Source organism: Salmo salar, unplaced genomic scaffold, assembly GCF_905237065.1.
Source record: "Salmo salar unplaced genomic scaffold, Ssal_v3.1, whole genome shotgun sequence".
Classification (NCBI taxonomy): Eukaryota; Metazoa; Chordata; class Actinopteri; order Salmoniformes; family Salmonidae; genus Salmo; species Salmo salar.
Window position 1 is genome coordinate 1,501 of NW_025549402.1, and position 21,000 is coordinate 22,500.

At 39.1% G+C, this 21,000-nt stretch overlaps 1 protein-coding gene across 1 annotated transcript in view; it reads left to right on the forward strand.

Annotated features, from left to right (window-relative positions):
* Positions 1-13,240: 13,240 nt before the first annotated feature.
* Positions 13,241-21,000, forward strand: part of fdxacb1 (ferredoxin-fold anticodon binding domain containing 1) — a 26,952-nt gene continuing 19,192 nt past the window's right edge. Inside the window, exons 1-3 of the mRNA XM_045713308.1 lie at positions 13,241-13,460; positions 19,856-20,093; positions 20,916-21,000. The exon at positions 20,916-21,000 is cut by the window's right edge and continues 72 nt beyond it. Coding sequence (XP_045569264.1) covers positions 19,883-20,093; positions 20,916-21,000 — 296 coding nt within the window. The 5' untranslated portion in view covers positions 13,241-13,460; positions 19,856-19,882. The remainder of the gene's footprint in view (positions 13,461-19,855; positions 20,094-20,915) is intronic.

Sequence of the window (21,000 nt, forward strand, 5' to 3'; positions counted from 1 at the left end):
ATAGTGGTATATAGTTGGTGGTGTGTAATAGTGGTATATAGATGGTGGTGTGTAATAGTGGTATATAGTTGGTGGTATGTAATAGCGGTATATAGATGGTGGTGTGTAATAGTGGTATATAGATGGTGGTGTGTAATAGCGGTATATAGATGGTGGTGTGTAATAGTGGTATATAGATGGTGGTGTGTAATAGTGGTATATAGATGGTGGTGTGTAATAGAGGTATATAGATGGTGGTGTGTAATAGTGGTATATAGATGGTAGATGGTGGTGTGTAATAGTGGTATATAGATGGTGGTGTGTAATAGTGGTATATAGATGGTGGTGTGTAATAGTGGTATATAGATGGTAGATGGTGGTGTGTAATAGTGGTATATAGATGGTGGTGTGTAATAGTGGTATATAGATGGTGGTGTGTAATAGTGGTATATAGATGGTAGATGGTGGTGTGTAATAGTGGTATATAGATGGTGGTGTGTAATAGTGGTATATAGATGTTAGATGGTGGTATATAATAGTGGTATATAGATGGTAGATGGTGGTGTGTAATAGTGGTATATAGATGGTAGATGGTGGTGCGTAATAGCGGTAAATAGATGGTGGTATATAATAGTGGTATATAGATGGTAGATGGTGGTATATAATAGTGGTATATAGATGGTAGATGGTGGTATATAATAGTGGTATATAGATGGTAGATGGTGGTATATAATAGTGGTATATAGATGGTAGATGGTGGTGTGTAATAGCGGTAAATAGATGGTGGTGTGTAATAGTGGTATATAGGTGGTGGTGTGTAATAGCGGTATATAGGTGGTGGTGTGTAATAGTGGTATATAGATGGTGGTGTGTAATAGTGGTATATAGATGGTGGTGTGTAATAGTGGTATATAGATGGTGGTGTGTAATAGTGGTATATAGATGGTGGTGTGTAATAGTGGTATATAGATGGTGGTGTGTAATAGTGGTATATAGATGGTGGTGTGTAACAGTGGTATATAGATGGTGGTGTGTAATAGTGGTATATAGATGGTAGATGGTGGTATATAATAGTGGTATATGGATGGTAGATGGTGGTGTGTAATAGTGGTATATAGATGGTGGTGTGTAATAGTGGTATATAGATGTTAGATGGTGGTGTGTAATAGCGGTATATAGATGGTGGTATATAATAGTGGTATATAGATGGTAGATGGTGGTGTGTAATAGTGGTATATAGATGGTGGTGTGTAATAGTGGTATATAGATGTTAGATGGTGGTGTGTAATAGCGGTATATAGATGGTGGTGTGTAATAGTGGTATATAGATGTTAGATGGTGGTATATAATAGTGGTATATAGGTGGTGGTATATAATAGTGGTATATAGGTGGTGGTGTGTAATAGTGCTATATAGATGTTAGATGGTGGTATATAATAGTGGTATATAGATGTTAGATGGTGGTATATAATAGTGGTATATAGATGTTAGATGTTGGTATATAATAGTGTTATATAGATGGTAGATGGTGGTATATAATAGTGGTATATAGATGGTAGATGGTGGTGTGTAATAGTGGTATATAGATGGTGGTGTGTAATAGTGGTATATAGATGTTAGATGGTGGTGTGTAATAGCGGTATATAGTTGGTGGTGTGTAATAGTGGTATATAGATGGTGGTGTGTAATAGTGGTATATAGATGGTGGTGTGTAATAGTGGTGTATAGATGGTGGTGTGTAATAGTGGTATATAGATGTTAGATGGTGGTGTGTAATAGTGGTATATAGATGGTGGTGTGTAATAGTGGTATATAGATGGTAGATGGTGGTGTGTAATAGTGGTATATAGATGGTGGTGTGTAATAGTGGTATATAGATGGTGGTGTGTAATAGTGGTATATAGATGTTAGATGGTGGTGTGTAATAGTGGTATATAGATGGTGGTGTGTAATAGTGGTATATAGATGGTGGTGTGTAATAGCGGTATATAGATGGTGGTGTGTAATAGTGGTATATAGATGGTAGATGGTGGTGTGTAATAGTGGTATATAGATGGTGGTGTGTAATAGCGGTATATAGATGGTGGTGTGTAATAGTGGTATATAGATGGTAGATGGTGGTGTGTAATAGTGGTATATAGATGGTGGTGTGTAATAGTGGTATATAGATGGTGGTGTGTAATAGTGGTATATAGATGTTAGATGGTGGTGTGTAATAGTGGTATATAGATGGTGGTGTGTAATAGCGGTATATAGATGGTGGTTGGTGGTGTGTAATAGTGGTATATAGATGGTGGTGTGTAATAGTGGTATATAGATGGTGGTGTGTAATAGTGGTATATAGGTGGTGGTATATAATAGTGGTATATAGATGGTAGGTGGTGGTATATAATAGTGGTATATAGATGGTGGTGTGTAATAGTGGTATATAGATGGTAGATGGTGGTATATAATAGTGGTATATAGGTGGTGGTATATAATAGTGGTATATAGATGGTAGGTGGTGGTATATAATAGTGGTATATAGATGGTGGTGTGTAATAGTGGTATATAGATGGTAGGTGGTGGTATATAATAGTGGTATATAGATGGTGGTGTGTAATAGTGGTATATAGATGGTAGATGGTGGTATATAATAGTGGTATATAGGTGGTGGTATATAATAGTGGTATATAGATGGTGGTGTGTAATAGTGGTATATAGATGTTAGATGGTGGTGTGTAATAGTGGTATATAGATGGTAGATGGTGGTATATAATAGTGGTATATAGGTGGTGGTATATAATAGTGGTATATAGATGGTGGTGTGTAATAGTGGTATATAGATGGTGGTGTGTAATAGTGGTATATAGATGGTGGTATGTAATAGTGGTATATAGATGGTGGTGTGTAATAGTGGTATATAGATGGTAGATGGTGGTATATAATAGTGGTATATAGGTGGTGGTATATAATAGTGGTATATAGATGGTGGTGTGTAATAGTGGTATATAGATGTTAGATGGTGGTGTGTAATAGTGGTATATAGATGGTAGATGGTGGTATATAATAGTGGTATATAGGTGGTGGTATATAATAGTGGTATATAGATGGTGGTGTGTATTAGTGGTATATAGATGGTAGATGGTGGTGTGTAATAGTGGTATATAGGTGGTGGTGTGTAATAGTGGTATATAGATGGTGGTGTGTAATAGTGGTATATAGGTGGTGGTGTGTAATAGCGGTATATAGATGGTGGTATATAATAGTGGTATATAGATGGTAGATGGTGGTATATAATAGTGGTATATAGGTGGTGGTATATAATAGTGGTATATAGATGGTGTGTAATAGTGGTATATAGATGGTGGTGTGTAATAGTGGTATATAGATGGTGGTGTGTAATAGTGGTATATAGATGGTGGTGTGTAATAGTGGTATATAGATGGTGGTGTGTAATAGTGGTATATAGATGGTGGTGTGTAATAGTGGTATATAGATGGTGGTATATAATAGTGGTATATAGGTGGTGGTGTGTAATAGTGGTATAAAGATGGTGGTGTGTAATAGTGGTATATAGATGGTAGATGGTGGTATATAATAGTGGTATATAGGTGGTGGTATATAATAGTGGTATATAGATGGTGGTGTGTAATAGTGGTATATAGATGGTGGTGTGTAATAGTGGTATATAGATGGTAGATGGTGGTATATAATAGTGGTATATAGGTGGTGGTATATAATAGTGGTATATAGATGGTGGTGTGTAATAGTGGTATATAGATGGTGGTGTGTAATAGTGGTATATAGATGGTAGATGGTGGTATATAATAGTGGTATATAGGTGGTGGTATATAATAGTGGTATATAGATGGTGGTGTGTAATAGTGGTATATAGATGGTGGTGTGTAATAGTGGTATATAGATGGTGGTATGTAATAGTGGTATATAGATGGTGGTGTGTAATAGTGGTATATAGATGGTAGATGGTGGTATATAATAGTGGTATATAGGTGGTGGTATATAATAGTGGTATATAGATGGTGGTATGTAATAGTGGTATATAGATGTTAGATGGTGGTGTGTAATAGTGGTATATAGATGGTAGATGGTGGTATATAATAGTGGTATATAGGTGGTGGTATATAATAGTGGTATATAGATGGTGGTGTGTAATAGTGGTATATAGATGGTAGATGGTGGTGTGTAATAGTGGTATATAGGTGGTGGTGTGTAATAGTGGTATATAGATGGTGGTGTGTAATAGTGGTATATAGGTGGTGGTGTGTAATAGCGGTATATAGATGGTGGTATATAATAGTGGTATATAGATGGTAGATGGTGGTATATAATAGTGGTATATAGGTGGTGGTATATAATAGTGGTATATAGATGGTGTGTAATAGTGGTATATAGATGGTGGTGTGTAATAGTGGTATATAGATGGTGGTGTGTAATAGTGGTATATAGATGGTGGTGTGTAACAGTGGTATATAGATGGTGGTGTGTAATAGTGGTATATAGATGGTGGTGTGTAATAGTGGTATATAGATGGTGGTGTGTAACAGTGGTATATAGATGGTGGTGTGTAATAGTGGTATATAGATGGTAGATGGTGGTATATAATAGTGGTATATGGTGGTAGATGGTGGTGTGTAATAGTGGTATATAGAGGTGGTGTGTAATAGTGGTATATAGATGTTAGATGGTGGTGTGTATAGCGGTATATAGATGGTGGTATATATAGTGGTATATCAAATCCAAATCAAATTTATTTTTATATAGCCCTTCGTACATCAGCTGATATTCTCAAAGTGCTGTACAGAAACCCAGCCTAAAACCCCAAACAACAAGCAAAGCATGTGAAAGAAGCACGGTGGCTAGGAAAAACTCCCTAGGAAAAACTCCCTAGAAAGGCCAAAAACCTAGGAAGAAACCTAGAGAGGAACCAGGCTATGAGGGGTGGCCAGTCCTCTTCTGGCTGTGCAGGTGGATATTAAAACAGAACATGGTCAAAATGTTAAAATGTTAAAATGTTCATAAATGACCAGCATGGTCAAATAATAATAATCATAGTAGTTGTCGAGGGTGCAGCAAGCACGTCCGGTGAACAGGTCAGGGTTCCATAGCCGCAGGCAGAACAGTTGAAACTGGAGCAGCAGCACGACCAGGTGGACTGGGGACAGCAAGGAGTCATCATACCAGGTAGTCCTGAGGCATGGTCCTAGGGCTCAGGTCCTCCGAGAGAAAGACAGAAAGAGAGAAGAGAGAATTAGAGAGGCATATTTAAATACACACAGGACACCGGATAAGACAAGAGAAATACTCCAGATGTAACAGACTGACCCTAGCCCCGACACATAAACTACTGCAGCATAAATACTGGAGGCTGAGACAGGAGGGATCAGAAGACACTGTGGCCCCATCCGATGATACCCCGGACAGGGCCAAACAGGCGGGATATAACCCCACCCACTTTGCAAAGCACAGCCCCACACCACTAGAGGGATGTCTCCAACCACCAACTTACCGTCCTAAGACAAGGCCAGTATAGCCCACAGCGATCTCCGCCATGGCACACGCAAGGGGGGGCGCCAGCCCAGAAGGAAGACCACGTCAGTGACTCAACCCACTCAAGTGGCGCACCCCTCCCATGGCGGCATGGAGAACACCCAGTAGGCCAGTACTCAGCCTCTGTAAAAGGGTTAGAGGCAGAGAATCCCAGTGGAAAGAGGGGAACCGGCAAGGCAGAGACAGCAAGGGCGGTTCGTTGCTCCAACCTTTCCGTTCACTTCACACTCCTGGGCCAGACTATACTTAATCATAGGACCTACTGAAGAGATAAGTCTTCAGTAAAGACTTAAAGTTGAGACTGAGTCTGCGTCTCTCACATTGGTAGGCAGACCATTCCATAAAAATGGAGCTCTATAGGGAAAGCCCTACCTCCAGCCGTTTGCTTAGAAATTCTAGGGACAATTAGGAGGCCTGCGTCTTGTGACCGTGGCGTGCGTGTAGGTATGTGCGGCGGGACCAAATCGGAAAAGATAGGTAGGAGCAAGCCCATGTAATGCTTTGTGGGTTAGCAGTAAAACCTTGAAATCAGCCCTTGCCTTAACAGGAAGCCAGTGTAGGGAGGCTAACACTGGAGTAATATGATCAAATTTTTTGGTTCTAGTCAGGATTCTAGCAGCCGTGTTTAGCACTAACTGAAGTTTATTTAGTGCTTTATCCGGGTAGCCGGAAAGTAGAGCATTGCAGTAGTCCAGCCTAGAAGTAACAAAAGCATGGATTAATTTTTCTCGTCATTTTTGGACAGAAAATTTCTGATTTTTGCAATGTTACGTAGATGGAAAAAAGCTGTCCTTGAAACAGTCTTGATATGTTCTTCAAAAGAGATCAGGGTCCAGAGTAACGCTCGGGGTCCTTCACAGTTTTATTTGAGGCGACTGTACAACCATCCAGATTAATTGTCAGATTCAACAGAAGATCTCTTTGTTTCTTGGGACCTAGAACAAGCATCTCTGTTTTGTCCGAGTTTAAAAGTAGAAAGTTTGCAGCCATCCACTTCTTTATGTCTGAAACACAGGCTTCTAGCGAGGGCAATTTTGGGGCTTCACCATGTTTCATTGAAATGTACAGCTGTGTGTCGTCTGCATAGCAGTGAAATTTAACATTATGTTTTCGAATGACATCCCCAAGAGGTAAAATATATAGTGAAAACAATAGTGGTCCTAAAGCGGAACCTTGAGGAACACCGAAATTTACAATTGATTTGTCAGAGGACAAACCATTCACAGAGACAAACTGATATCTTTCCGACAGATAAGATCTAAACCAGGCCAGAACTTGTCCATGTAGACCAATTTGGGTTTCCAATCTCTCCAAAGAATGTGGTGATCGATGGTATCAAAAGCGGCACTAAGATCTAGGAGCACGAGGACAGATGCAGAGCCTCGGTCTGGCGTCATTAAAGGTCATTTACCACCTTCACAAGTGCAGTCTCAGTGCTATGATGGGGTCTAAAACCAGACTGAGGCGTTTCGTATACATTGTTTGTCTTCAGGAAGGCAGTCAGTTGCTGTGCAACAGCTTTTTCTAAAATTTTGGAGATGGTATATAGATGGTAGATGGTGGTGTGTAATAGTGGTATATAGATGGTGGTGTGTAATAGTGGTATATAGATGTTAGATGGTGGTGTGTAATAGCGGTATATAGATGGTGGTGTGTAATAGTGGTATATAGATGTTAGATGGTGGTATATAATAGTGGTATATAGGTGGTGGTATATAATAGTGGTATATAGGTGGTGGTGTGTAATAGTGCTATATAGATGTTAGATGGTGGTATATAATAGTGGTATATAGATGTTAGATGGTGGTATATAATAGTGGTATATAGATGTTAGATGTTGGTATATAATAGTGTTATATAGATGGTAGATGGTGGTATATAATAGTGGTATATAGATGGTAGATGGTGGTGTGTAATAGTGGTATATAGATGGTGGTGTGTAATAGTGGTATATAGATGTTAGATGGTGGTGTGTAATAGCGGTATATAGATGGTGGTGTGTAATAGTGGTATATAGATGGTAGATGGTGGTGTGTAATAGTGGTATATAGTTGGTGGTGTGTAATAGTGGTATATAGATGGTGGTGTGTAATAGTGGTATATAGATGGTGGTGTGTAATAGTGGTATATAGATGGTGGTGTGTAATAGTGGTATATAGATGTTAGATGGTGGTGTGTAATAGTGGTATATAGATGGTGGTGTGTAATAGTGGTATATAGATGGTAGGTGGTGGTATATAATAGTGGTATATAGGTGGTGGTGTGTAATAGTGGTATATAGATGGTGGTGTGTAATAGTGGTATATAGATGGTGGTATATAATAGCGGTATATAGGTGGTGGTGTGTAATAGTGGTATATAGATGGTAGATGGTGGTGTGTAATAGTGGTATATAGGTGGTGGTATGTAATAGTGGTATATAGATGGTAGGTGGTGGTATATAATAGCGGTATATAGATGGTGGTGTGTAATAGTGGTATATAGATGGTAGATGGTGGTATATAATAGCGGTATATAGGTGGTGGTATATAATAGCGGTAAATAGATGGTAGATGGTGGTATATAATAGCGGTAAATAGATGGTGGTGTGTAATAGTGGTATATAGATGGTAGATGGTGGTGTGTAATAGTGGTATATAGGTGGTGGTATATAATAGTGGTATATAGGTGGTGGTATATAATAGTGGTATATAGATGGTAGGTGGTGGTATATAATAGCGGTATATAGGTGGTGGTGTGTAATAGTGGTATATAGATGGTGGTGTGTAATAGTGGTATATAGGTGGTGGTATATAATAGTGGTATATAGATGGTGTGTAATAGTGGTATATAGATGGTGGTGTGTAATAGTGGTATATAGATGGTGGTGTGTAATAGTGGTATATAGATGGTAGTTGGTGGTATATAATAGCGGTAAATAGATGGTAGGTGGTGGTATATAATAGTGGTATATAGGTGGTGGTATATAATAGTGGTATATAGATGGTAGGTGGTGGTATATAATAGTGGTATATAGATGGTGGTGTGTAATAGTGGTATATAGATGGTGGTGTGTAATAGTGGTATATAGGTGGTGGTGTGTAATAGTGGTATATAGATGGTGGTGTGTAATAGCGGTATATAGATGGTGGTATATAATAGTGGTATATAGATGGTAGATGGTGGTATATAATAGTGGTATATAGGTGGTGGTATATAATAGTGGTATATAGATGGTGGATGGTGGTATATAATAGTGGTATATAGGTGGTGGTATATAATAGCGGTAAATAGATGGTGGTGTGTAATAGTGGTATATAGATGGTAGATGGTGGTATATAATAGCGGTAAATAGATGGTAGGTGGTGGTATATAATAGTGGTATATAGGTGGTGGTATATAATAGTGGTATATAGGTGGTGGTATATAATAGCGGTAAATAGATGGTAGGTGGTGGTATATAATAGTGGTATATAGGTGGTGGTATATACTAGCGGTAAATAGGTGGTGGTATATAATAGCGGTAAATAGATGGTAGGTGGTGGTATATAATAGTGGTATATAGGTGGTGGTATATAATAGCGGTAAATAGATGGTGGTGTGTAATAGTGGTATATAGATGGTAGATGGTGGTATATAATAGCGGTAAATAGATGGTAGGTGGTGGTATATAATAGTGGTATATAGGTGGTGGTATATAATAGTGGTATATAGGTGGTGGTGTGTAATAGTGGTATATAGATGGTAGGTGGTGGTATATAATAGTGGTATATAGATGGTAGATGGTGGTATATAATAGTGGTATATAGATGGTAGATGGTGGTATATAATAGTGGTATATAGGTGGTAGATGGTGGTATATAATAGTGGTATATAGATGGTAGGTGGTGGTATATAATAGTGGTATATAGATGGTAGATGGTGGTATATAATAGTGGTATATAGGTGGTGGTATATAATAGTGGTATATAGGTGGTGGTATATAATAGTGGTATATAGATGGTAGGTGGTGGTATATAATAGCGGTATATAGGTGGTGGTATATAATAGTGGTATATAGATGGTAGGTGGTGGTATATAATAGCGGTATATAGGTGGTGGTATATAATAGCGGTATATAGATGGTAGGTGGTGGTATATAATAGTGGTATATAGATGGTGGTGTGTAATAGCGGTATATAGGTGGTGGTATGTAATAGTGGTATATAGATGGTAGATGGTGGTATATAATAGCGGTATATAGGTGGTGGTATATAATAGTGGTATATAATAGTGGTATATAATAGCGGTATATAGGTGGTGGTATATAATAGCGGTATATAGGTGGTGGTATATAATAGCGGTATATAGGTGGTGGTATATAATAGCGGTAAATAGGTGGTGGTATATAATAGTGGTATATAATAGTGGTATATAATAGCGGTATATAGGTGGTGGTATATAATAGTGGTATATAGATGGTAGATGGTGGTATATAATAGTGGTATATAGGTGGTGGTATATAATAGCGGTATATAGATGGTGGTATATAATAGTGGTATATAGATGGTAGATGGTGGTATATAATAGTGGTATATAGATGGTGGTATATAATAGTGGTATATAGGTGGTGGTGTGTAATAGTGGTATATAGATGGTAGATGGTGGTATATAATAGCGGTATATAGATGGTAGATGGTGGTATATAATAGTGGTATATAGATGGTGGTATATAATAGCGGTATATAGGTGGTGGTGTGTAATAGTGGTATATAGATGGTAGGTGGTGGTATATAATAGTGGTATATAGGTGGTGGTATATAATAGCGGTATATAGGTGGTGGTGTGTAATAGTGGTATATAGATGGTAGATGGTGGTATATAATAGCGGTATATAGATGGTAGATGGTGGTATATAATAGTGGTATATAGATGGTGGTATATAATAGCGGTATATAGGTGGTGGTGTGTAATAGTGGTATATAGATGGTAGGTGGTGGTATATAATAGCGGTATATAGGTGGTGGTATATAATAGTGGTATATAATAGTGGTATATAATAGCGGTATATAGGTGGTGGTATATAATAGCGGTATATAGGTGGTGGTGTGTAATAGTGGTATATAGATGGTAGGTGGTGGTATATAATAGCGGTATATAGGTGGTGGTATATAATAGTGGTATATAATAGTGGTATATAATAGCGGTATATAGGTGGTGGTATATAATAGCGGTATATAGGTGGTGGTATATAATAGCGGTATATAGGTGGTGGTGTGTAATAGTGGTATATAGATGGTAGGTGGTGGTATATAATAGCGGTATATAGATGGTGGTGTGTAATAGTGGTATATAGATGGTAGGTGGTGGTATATAATAGCGGTATATAGGTGGTGGTATATAATAGTGGTATATAATAGTGGTATATAATAGCGGTATATAGGTGGTGGTATATAATAGCGGTATATAGGTGGTGGTATATAATAGCGGTATATAGGTGGTGGTGTGTAATAGTGGTATATAGATGGTAGGTGGTGGTATATAATAGCGGTATATAGATGGTGGTGTGTAATAGTGGTATATAGATGGTAGGTGGTGGTATATAATAGCGGTATATAGGTGGTGGTATATAATAGTGGTATATAGATGGTAGGTGGTGGTATATAATAGCGGTATATAGGTGGTGGTGTGTAATAGTGGTATATAGATGGTAGGTGGTGGTATATAATAGCGGTATATAGGTGGTGGTATATAATAGCGGTATATAGGTGGTGGTATATAATAGCGGTATATAGGTGGTGGTATATAATAGCGGTATATAGATGGTGGTATATAATAGCGGTATATAGGTGGTGGTATATAATAGCGGTATATAGGTGGTGGTATATAATAGTGGTATATAGATGGTAGGTGGTGGTATATAATAGTGGTATATAGATGGTAGATGGTGGTATATAATAGTGGTATATAGGTGGTGGTATATAATAGCGGTATATAGGTGGTGGTATATAATAGTGGTATATAGATGGTAGATGGTGGTATATAATAGCGGTATATAGGTGGTGGTATATAATAGCGGTATATAGGTGGTGGTATATAATAGCGGTATATAGATGGTGGTATATAATAGCGGTATATAGGTGGTGGTATATAATAGCGGTATATAGATGGTGGTATATAATAGCGGTATATAGGTGGTGGTATATAATAGCGGTATATAGGTGGTGGTATATAATAGTGGTATATAGATGGTAGGTGGTGGTATATAATAGCGGTATATAGATGGTGGTATATAATAGCGGTATATAGGTGGTGGTATATAATAGCGGTATATAGGTGGTGGTATATAATAGTGGTATATAGATGGTAGGTGGTGGTATATAATAGCGGTAAATAGATGGTGGTATATAATAGCGGTATATAGGTGGTGGTATATAATAGCGGTATATAGGTGGTGGTATATAATAGCGGTATATAGGTGGTGGTATATAATAGCGGTATATAGATGGTGGTATATAATAGCGGTATATAGGTGGTGGTATATAATAGCGGTATATAGGTGGTGGTATATAATAGCGGTATATAGGTGGTGGTATATAATAGCGGTATATAGGTGGTGGTATATAATAGCGGTATATAGATGGTGGTATATAATAGTGGTATATAGGTGGTGGTATATAATAGCGGTAAATAGGTGGTGGTATATAATAGTGGTATATAGATGGTAGGTGGTGGTATATAATAGTGGTATATAGATGGTGGTATATAATAGCGGTATATAGGTGGTGGTATATAATAGTGGTATATAGATGGTAGGTGGTGGTATATAATAGTGGTATATAGATGGTGGTATATAATAGCGGTATATAGGTGGTGGTATATAATAGCGGTATATAGATGGTAGATGGTGGTATATAATAGCGGTATATAGGTGGTGGTATATAATAGTGGTATATAGATGGTAGGTGGTGGTATATAATAGTGGTATATAGGTGGTGGTATATAATAGCGGTATATAGGTGGTGGTATATAATAGCGGTAAATAGGTGGTGGTATATAATAGCGGTATATAGGTGGTGGTATATAATAGCGGTATATAGGTGGTGGTATATAATAGCGGTATATAGGTGGTGGTGTATAATAGTGGTATATAGATGGTGGTATATAATAGCGGTATATAGGTGGTGGTATATAATAGTGGTATATAGATGGTGGTATATAATAGTGGTATATAGATGGTGGTATATAATAGTGGTATATAGATGGTGGTATATAATAGCGGTAAATAGGTGGTGGTATATAATAGCGGTATATAGGTGGTGGTATATAATAGTGGTATATAGGTGGTGGTATATAATAGCGGTATATAGGTGGTGGTATATAATAGTGGTATATAGGTGGTGGTATATAATAGCGGTATATAGGTGGTGGTATATAATAGCGGTAAATAGATGTATATGTCCTTTCCCACTTCCTTTTTATTTTGAATCACAAAATGCAACCTGACCGATCAGACACTGCTGCACAGCAGCTGTCATCATGCACAAATACATGTCCTAACGCCATGATACCAAAGAAAGACAAGGATTAGGCGCCATGATACCAAAGAAAGAGAAGGATTAGGCGCCATGATACCAAAGTAAGAGAAGGAGGGTTAGGTAACGGGTATTGTTAAGGTAAGGAGTTCATTTTAGGGTTTTCTGGTTATGGCCGTCCCAAGGAACCTTTATACCATTCGTTTTGTTTCCGTCCAGACTACTGTAAGTGTGACACCGATCACGTTTGTTTTGGTCTATTCTACTCGTGCCTACCGGCTCCACTGCTGATGACAAAATAACATACATCTTATGATCGATAATTAACCCGACTAGATGTTTCCCCTGCTGATTATTGTTCACGTTAAACCGGTTTGTATTCATGAGCGGCAGTGAGGCCAATAGGAACGGCACTGGTCAAATCTACCGGGAGGAAACGTGAGTTGCTTAGCAACATTATTCTATTACATACATTGGCGAGCTAGATCAATATCGAGTAGACAGACACAAGTTAGCGACTCTTCTTTCTGAAAGCCTCTTCTCGTGTATTGAGCTGTGGAATAACTAGCGGGGGACGTCCCTATAGTCTAAAAGAGGCTTCCTCATATTGGGAGAATCTCAATTGTATTTCCTTGATACCCCGTTTCGTCCCTCCTCTTCTCCTCTCAAAGCACATTGGAGCAGAAGATCTGAGCTTCCTGACTACTCCTTTAGATTTTGGTAAACCTGTAGATTCTGGTATTGTCTGATGTGGAAACAGTTTATTGTCTGATATGGAAACAGTGTATTGTCTGATGTGGAAACAGTGTATTGTCTGATATGGAAACAGTGTATTGTCTGATGTGGAAACAGTGTATGGTCTGATGTGGAAACAGTGTATTGTCTGATGTGGAAACAGTGTTTTGTCTGATGTGGAAACAGTGTATTGTCTGATGTGGAAACAGTGTGTTGTGGAAACAGTGTGTTGGCTGATGTGGAAACAGTATAATGTGGAAACAGTGTATTGTCTGATGTGGAAACAGTGTATTGTCTGATGTGGAAACAGTGTATTGTCTGATGTGGAAACAGTGTAATGTGGAAACAGTGTATTGTCTAATGTGGAAACAGTGTATTGTCTGATGTGGAAACAGTGTAATGTCTGATGTGGAAACAGTATTTTGTCTGATGTGGAAACAGTGTGTTGTGGAAACAGTGTGTTGGCTGATGTGGAAACAGTGTAATGGCTGATGTGGAAACAGTGTATTGTCTGATGTGGAAACAGTGTATTGTCTGATGTGGAAACAGTGTGATGTGGAAACAGTGTCTTGTCTGATGTGGAAACAGTGTAATGTGGAAACAGTGTCTTGTCTGATGTGGAAACAGTGTATTGTCTGATGTGGAAACAGTGTAACGTTGAAACAGTGTATTGTCTGATGTGGAAACAGTGTATTGTCTGATGTGGAAACAGTGTAATGTGGAAACAGTGTATTGTCTGATATGGAAACAGTGTGTTGTCTGATGTGGAAACAGTGTATTGTCTGATGTGGAAACAGTGTAATGTCTGATGTGGAAACAGTATATTGTCTGATGTGGAAACAGTGTATTGTCTGATGTGGAAACAGTGTATTGTGGAAACAGTGTAATGGCTGATGTGGAAACAGTATATTGTCTGATGTGGAAACACTGTATTGTCTGATGTGGGAACAGTGTATGGTCTGATGTGGAAACAGTGTATTGTCTGATGTGGAACCAGTGTTTTGTCTGATGTGGAAACAGTGTATTGTCTGATGTGGAAACAGTGAAATGTGGAAACAGTGTATTGTCTGATGTGGAAACAGTATAATGTGGAAACAGTGTATTGTCTGATGTGGAAACAGTGTATTGTCTGATGTGGAAACAGTGTATTGTCTGATGTGGAAACAGTGTAATGTGGAAACAGTGTATTGTCTAATGTGGAAACAGTGTATTGTCTGATGTGGAAACAGTGTAATGTCTGATGTGGAAACAGTATTTTGTCTGATGTGGAAACAGTGTGTTGTGGAAACAGTGTGTTGGCTGATGTGGAAACAGTGTAATGGCTGATGTGGAAACAGTGTATTGTCTGATGTGGAAACAGTGTATTGTCTGATGTGGAAACAGTGTAATGTGGAAACAGTGTCTTGTCTGATGTGGAAACAGTGTAATGTGGAAACAGTGTATTGTCTGATGTGGAAACAGTGTGACGTTGAAACAGTGTATTGTCTGATGTGGAAACAGTGTATTGTCTGATGTGGAAACAGTGTAATGTGGAAACAGTGTATTGTCTGATGTGGAAACAGTGATTTGTCTGATGTGGAAACAGTGTATGTGGAAACAGTGTATTGTCTGATGTGGAAACAGTGTATTGTCTGATGTGGAAACAGTATAATGTCTGATGTGGAAACAGTGTATTGTCTGATGTGCAAACAGTGTATTGAGGAAACAGTGTATTGTCTGATGTGGAAACAGTATATTGTCTGATGTGGAAACAGTGTATTGTCTGATGTGGAAACACTGTAATGTGGAAACAGTATATTGTCTGATGTGGAAACAGAGTATTGTCCTGTGATTTACAGTACTGTAACATACCACATCCAAAGGGCCATTTTGAAACATCTATCAGCTTGAATCAACGACCTTTCAGTTACTGGCTCAACGCTACAGGTCACTATATATTATAGGGTAGCAGGTAGTCTAGTGGGTTAGAGTCTATAGATCACTATATATTATAGGGTGGCAGGTAGTCTAGTGGGTTAGAGTCTATAGATCACTATATATTATAGGGTGGCAGGTAGTCTAGTGGGTTAGAGTCTATAGATCACTATATATTATAGGGTAGCAGGTAGTCTAGTGGGTTAGAGTCTATAGATCACTATATATTATAGGGTAGCAGGTAGTCTAGTGGGTTAGAGTCTATAGATCACTATATATTATAGGGTAGCAGGTAGTCTAGTGGGTTAGAGTCTATAGATCACTATATATTATAGGGTAGCAGGTAGTCTAGTGGGTTAGAGTCTATAGATCACTATATATTATAGGGTGGCAGGTAGTCTAGTGGGTTAGAGTCTATAGATCACTATATATTATAGGGTGGCAGGTAGTCTAGTGGGTTAAAGTCTATAGATCACTATATATTATAGGGTGGCAGGTAGTCTAGTGGGTTAGAGTCTATAGATCACTATATATTATAGGGTGGCAGGTAGTCTAGTGGGTTAGAGTCTATAGATCACTATATATTATAGGGTAGCAGGTAGTCTAGTGGGTTAGAGTCTATAGATCACTATATATTATAGGGTGGCAGGTAGTCTAGTGGGTTAGAGTCTATAGATCACTATATATTATAGGGTAGCAGGTAGTCTAGTGGGTTAGAGTCTATAGATCACTATATATTATAGGGTGGCAGGTAGTCTAGTGGGTTAGAGTCTATAGATCACTATATATTATAGGGTAGCAGGTAGTCTAGTGGGTTAGAGTCTATAGATCACTATATATTATAGGGTAGCAGGTAGTCTAGTGGGTTAGAGTCTATAGGTCACTATATATTATAGGGTAGCAGGTAGTCTAGTGGGTTAGAGTCTATAGATCACTATATATTATAGGGTGGCAGGTAGTCTAGTGGGTTAGAGTCTATAGATCACTATATATTATAGGGGTGGCAGGTAGTCTAGTGGGTTAGAGTCTATAGATCACTATATATTATAGGGTAGCAGGTAGTCTAGTGGGTTAGAGTCTATAGATCACTATATATTATAGGGTAGCAGGTAGTCTAGTGGGTTAGAGTCTATAGATCACTATATATTATAGGGTAGCAGGTAGTCTAGTGGGTTAGAGTCTATAGATCACTATATATTATAGGGTGGCAGGTAGTCTAGTGGGTTAGAGTCTATAGATCACTATATATTATAGGGTGGCAGGTAGTCTAGTGGGTTAGAGTCTGACTATAGATCACTATATATTATAGGGTGGCAGGTAGTCTAGTGGGTTAGAGTCTATAGATCACTATATATTATAGGGTGGCAGGTAGTCTAGTGGGTTAGAGTCTATAGATCACTATATATTATAGGGTGGCAGGTAGTCTAGTGGGTTAGAGTCTATAGATCACTATATATTATAGGGTGGCAGGTAGTCTAGTGGGTTAGAGTCTATAGATCACTATATATTATAGGGTGGCAGGTAGTCTAGTGGGTTAGAGTCTATAGATCACTATATATTATAGGGTGGCAGGTAGTCTAGTGGGTTAGAGTCTATAGATCACTATATATTATAGGGTGGCAGGTAGTCTAGTGGGTTAGAGTCTATAGATCACTATATATTATAGGGTGGCAGGTAGTCTAGTGGGTTAGAGTCTATAGATCACTATATATTATAGGGTGGCAGGTAGTCTAGTGGGTTAGAGTCTATAGATCACTATATATTATAGGGTAGCAGGTAGTCTAGTGGGTTAGAGTCTATAGATCACTATATATTATAGGGTAGCAGGTAGTCTAGTGGGTTAGAGTCTATAGGTCACTATATATTATAGGGTAGCAGGTAGTCTAGTGGGTTAGAGTCTATAGATCACTATATATTATAGGGTGGCAGGTAGTCTAGTGGGTTAGAGTCTATAGATCACTATATATTATAGGGTAGCAGGTAGTCTAGTGGGTTAGAGTCTATAGATCACTATATATTATAGGGTGGCAGGTAGTCTAGTGGGTTAGAGTCTATAGATCACTATATATTATAGGGTAGCAGGTAGTCTAGTGGGTTAGAGTCTATAGATCACTATATATTATAGGGTGGCAGGTAGTCTAGTGGGTTAGAGTCTATAGATCACTATATATTATAGGGTGGCAGGTAGTCTAGTGGGTTAGAGTCTGACTATAGATCACTATATATTATAGGGTGGCAGGTAGTCTAGTGGGTTAGAGTCTATAGATCACTATATATTATAGGGTGGCAGGTAGTCTAGTGGGTTAAAGTCTATAGATCACTATATATTATAGGGTGGCAGGTAGTCTAGTGGGTTAGAGTCTATAGATCACTATATATTATAGGGTGGCAGGTAGTCTAGTGGGTTAGAGTCTATAGATCACTATATATTATAGGGTGGCAGGTAGTCTAGTGGGTTAGAGTCTATAGATCACTATATATTATAGGGTGGCAGGTAGTCTAGTGGGTTAGAGTCTATAGATCACTATATATTATAGGGTGGCAGGTAGTCTAGTGGGTTAGAGTCTATAGATCACTATATATTATAGGGTAGCAGGTAGTCTAGTGGGTTAGAGTCTATAGATCACTATATATTATAGGGTAGCAGGTAGTCTAGTGGGTTAGAGTCTATAGATCACTATATATTATAGGGTGGCAGGTAGTCTAGTGGGTTAGAGTCTATAGATCACTATATATTATAGGGTAGCAGGTAGTCTAGTGGGTTAGAGTCTATAGATCACTATATATTATAGGGTAGCAGGTAGTCTAGTGGGTTAGAGTCTATAGATCACTATATATTATAGGGTGGCAGGTAGTCTAGTGGGTTAGAGTCTATAGATCACTATATATTATAGGGTGGCAGGTAGTCTAGTGGGTTAGAGTCTATAGATCACTATATATTATAGGGTGGCAGGTAGTCTAGTGGGTTAGAGTCTATAGATCACTATATATTATAGGGTAGCAGGTAGTCTAGTGGGTTAGAGTCTATAGGTCACTATATATTATAGGGTAGCAGGTAGTCTAGTGGGTTAGAGTCTATAGATCACTATATATTATAGGGTGGCAGGTAGTCTAGTGGGTTAGAGTCTATAGATCACTATATATTATAGGGTAGCAGGTAGTCTAGTGGGTTAGAGTCTATAGATCACTATATATTATAGGGTGGCAGGTAGTCTAGTGGGTTAGAGTCTATAGATCACTATATATTATAGGGTAGCAGGTAGTCTAGTGGGTTAGAGTCTATAGATCACTATATATTATAGGGTGGCAGGTAGTCTAGTGGGTTAGAGTCTATAGATCACTATATATTATAGGGTAGCAGGTAGTCTAGTGGGTTAGAGTCTATAGATCACTATATATTATAGGGTAGCAGGTAGTCTAGTGGGTTAGAGTCTATAGATCACTATATATTATAGGGTGGCAGGTAGTCTAGTGGGTTAGAGTCTATAGATCACTATATATTATAGGGTGTCAGGTAGTCTAGTGGGTTAGAGTCTATAGATCACTATATATTATAGGGTAGCAGGTAGTCTAGTGGGTTAGAGTCTATAGATCACTATATATTATAGGGTAGCAGGTAGTCTAGTGGGTTAGAGTCTATAGATCACTATATATTATAGGGTGGCAGGTAGTCTAGTGGGTTAGAGTCTATAGATCACTATATATTATAGGGTAGCAGGTAGTCTAGTGGGTTAGAGTCTATAGATCACTATATATTATAGGGTGGCAGGTAGTCTAGTGGGTTAGAGTCTATAGGTCACTATATATTATAGGGTAGCAGGTAGTCTAGTGGGTTAGAGTCTATAGATCACTATATATTATAGGGTGGCAGGTAGTCTAGTGGGTTAGAGTCTATAGATCACTATATATTATAGGGTGGCAGGTAGTCTAGTGGGTTAGAGTCTATAGATCACTATATATTATAGGGTGGCAGGTAGTCTAGTGGGTTAGAGTCTATAGATCACTATATATTATAGGGTGGCAGGTAGTCTAGTGGGTTAGAGTCTATAGATCACTATATATTATAGGGTGGCAGGTAGTCTAGTGGGTTAGAGTCTATAGATCACTATATATTATAGGGTAGCAGGTAGTCTAGTGGGTTAGAGTCTGACTGTAATAAAGTAAATATTCTCTGTTCTTTTCAGGTTCTGTCCGTCCGTCGGTGCAGAGTGATGACATCATCAGAAGGTGGGGATGCGGTGCTTCTGGTTGGAGAGGGGAACTTCTCGTTCTCTGCCGCTCTGAGCCGGATCGTCGCCATGGAGACCGATGACCTAGCCGGTGGGAGGGGTTTGAGGATCACAGCCACCTGTCTCCAGACCAAAGAGGAGGCACTACGACACCACGGCTCCGCCCACAACATACACACAATCACACACTCAGGTAGCTCCGCCCACACAATCACACACTCAGGTAGCTCCGCCCACAAAATACACACAATCAGGTAGCTCCTTCCACAACATTCACACACTCAGGTAGCTCCGCCCACAAAATACACACAATCAGGTAGCTCCGCCCACAACATTCACACACTCCGGTAGCTCCGCCCACAACATTCACACACTCCGGTAGCTCCGCCCACAACATTCACACACTCCGGTAGCTCCGCCCACAACATTCACACACTCCGGTAGCTCCGCCCACAACATTCACACACTCCTGTAGCTCCGCCCACAACATTCACACACTCCGGTAGCTCCGCCCACAACATTCACACACTCCGGTAGCTCCGCCCACAACATTCACACACTCCGGTAGCTCCGCCCACAACATTCACACACTCCGGTAGCTCCGCCCACAACATTCACACACTCCGGTAGCTCCGCCCACAACATTCACACACTCCGGTAGCTCCGCCCACAACATTCACACACTCCGGTAGCTCCGCCCACAACATTCACACACTCCAGTTAGAGACGGGCTGGCTGGGTTCTAATCTGTTTTGTGTCTGAATGCACAATGTGATGTGCTTATGTACTGTTGGTCTAACGTGTGTGTGTGTGTCTGTGTGTGTCTGTGTGTGTGTGTGTGTGTGTGTGTCTCTGTGTCTGTGTGTGTGTGTGTGTGTGTGTCTCTGTGTGTGTGTGTGTGTGTGTGTGTGTGTCTGTGTGTGTCTGTGTGTGTGTGTGTGTGTGTGTGTGTGTCTCTGTGTGTGTGTGTGTCTGTGTGTGTGTGTGTGTGTGTGTCTCTGTGTGTGTGTGTCAGGTGGGGAGGTGCTGTTTGAGGTGGATTGTACTCGTCTGTCAGAGTGTGTGTGTCTGCGTGGTCGACAGTTTGACCGCGTCATCTT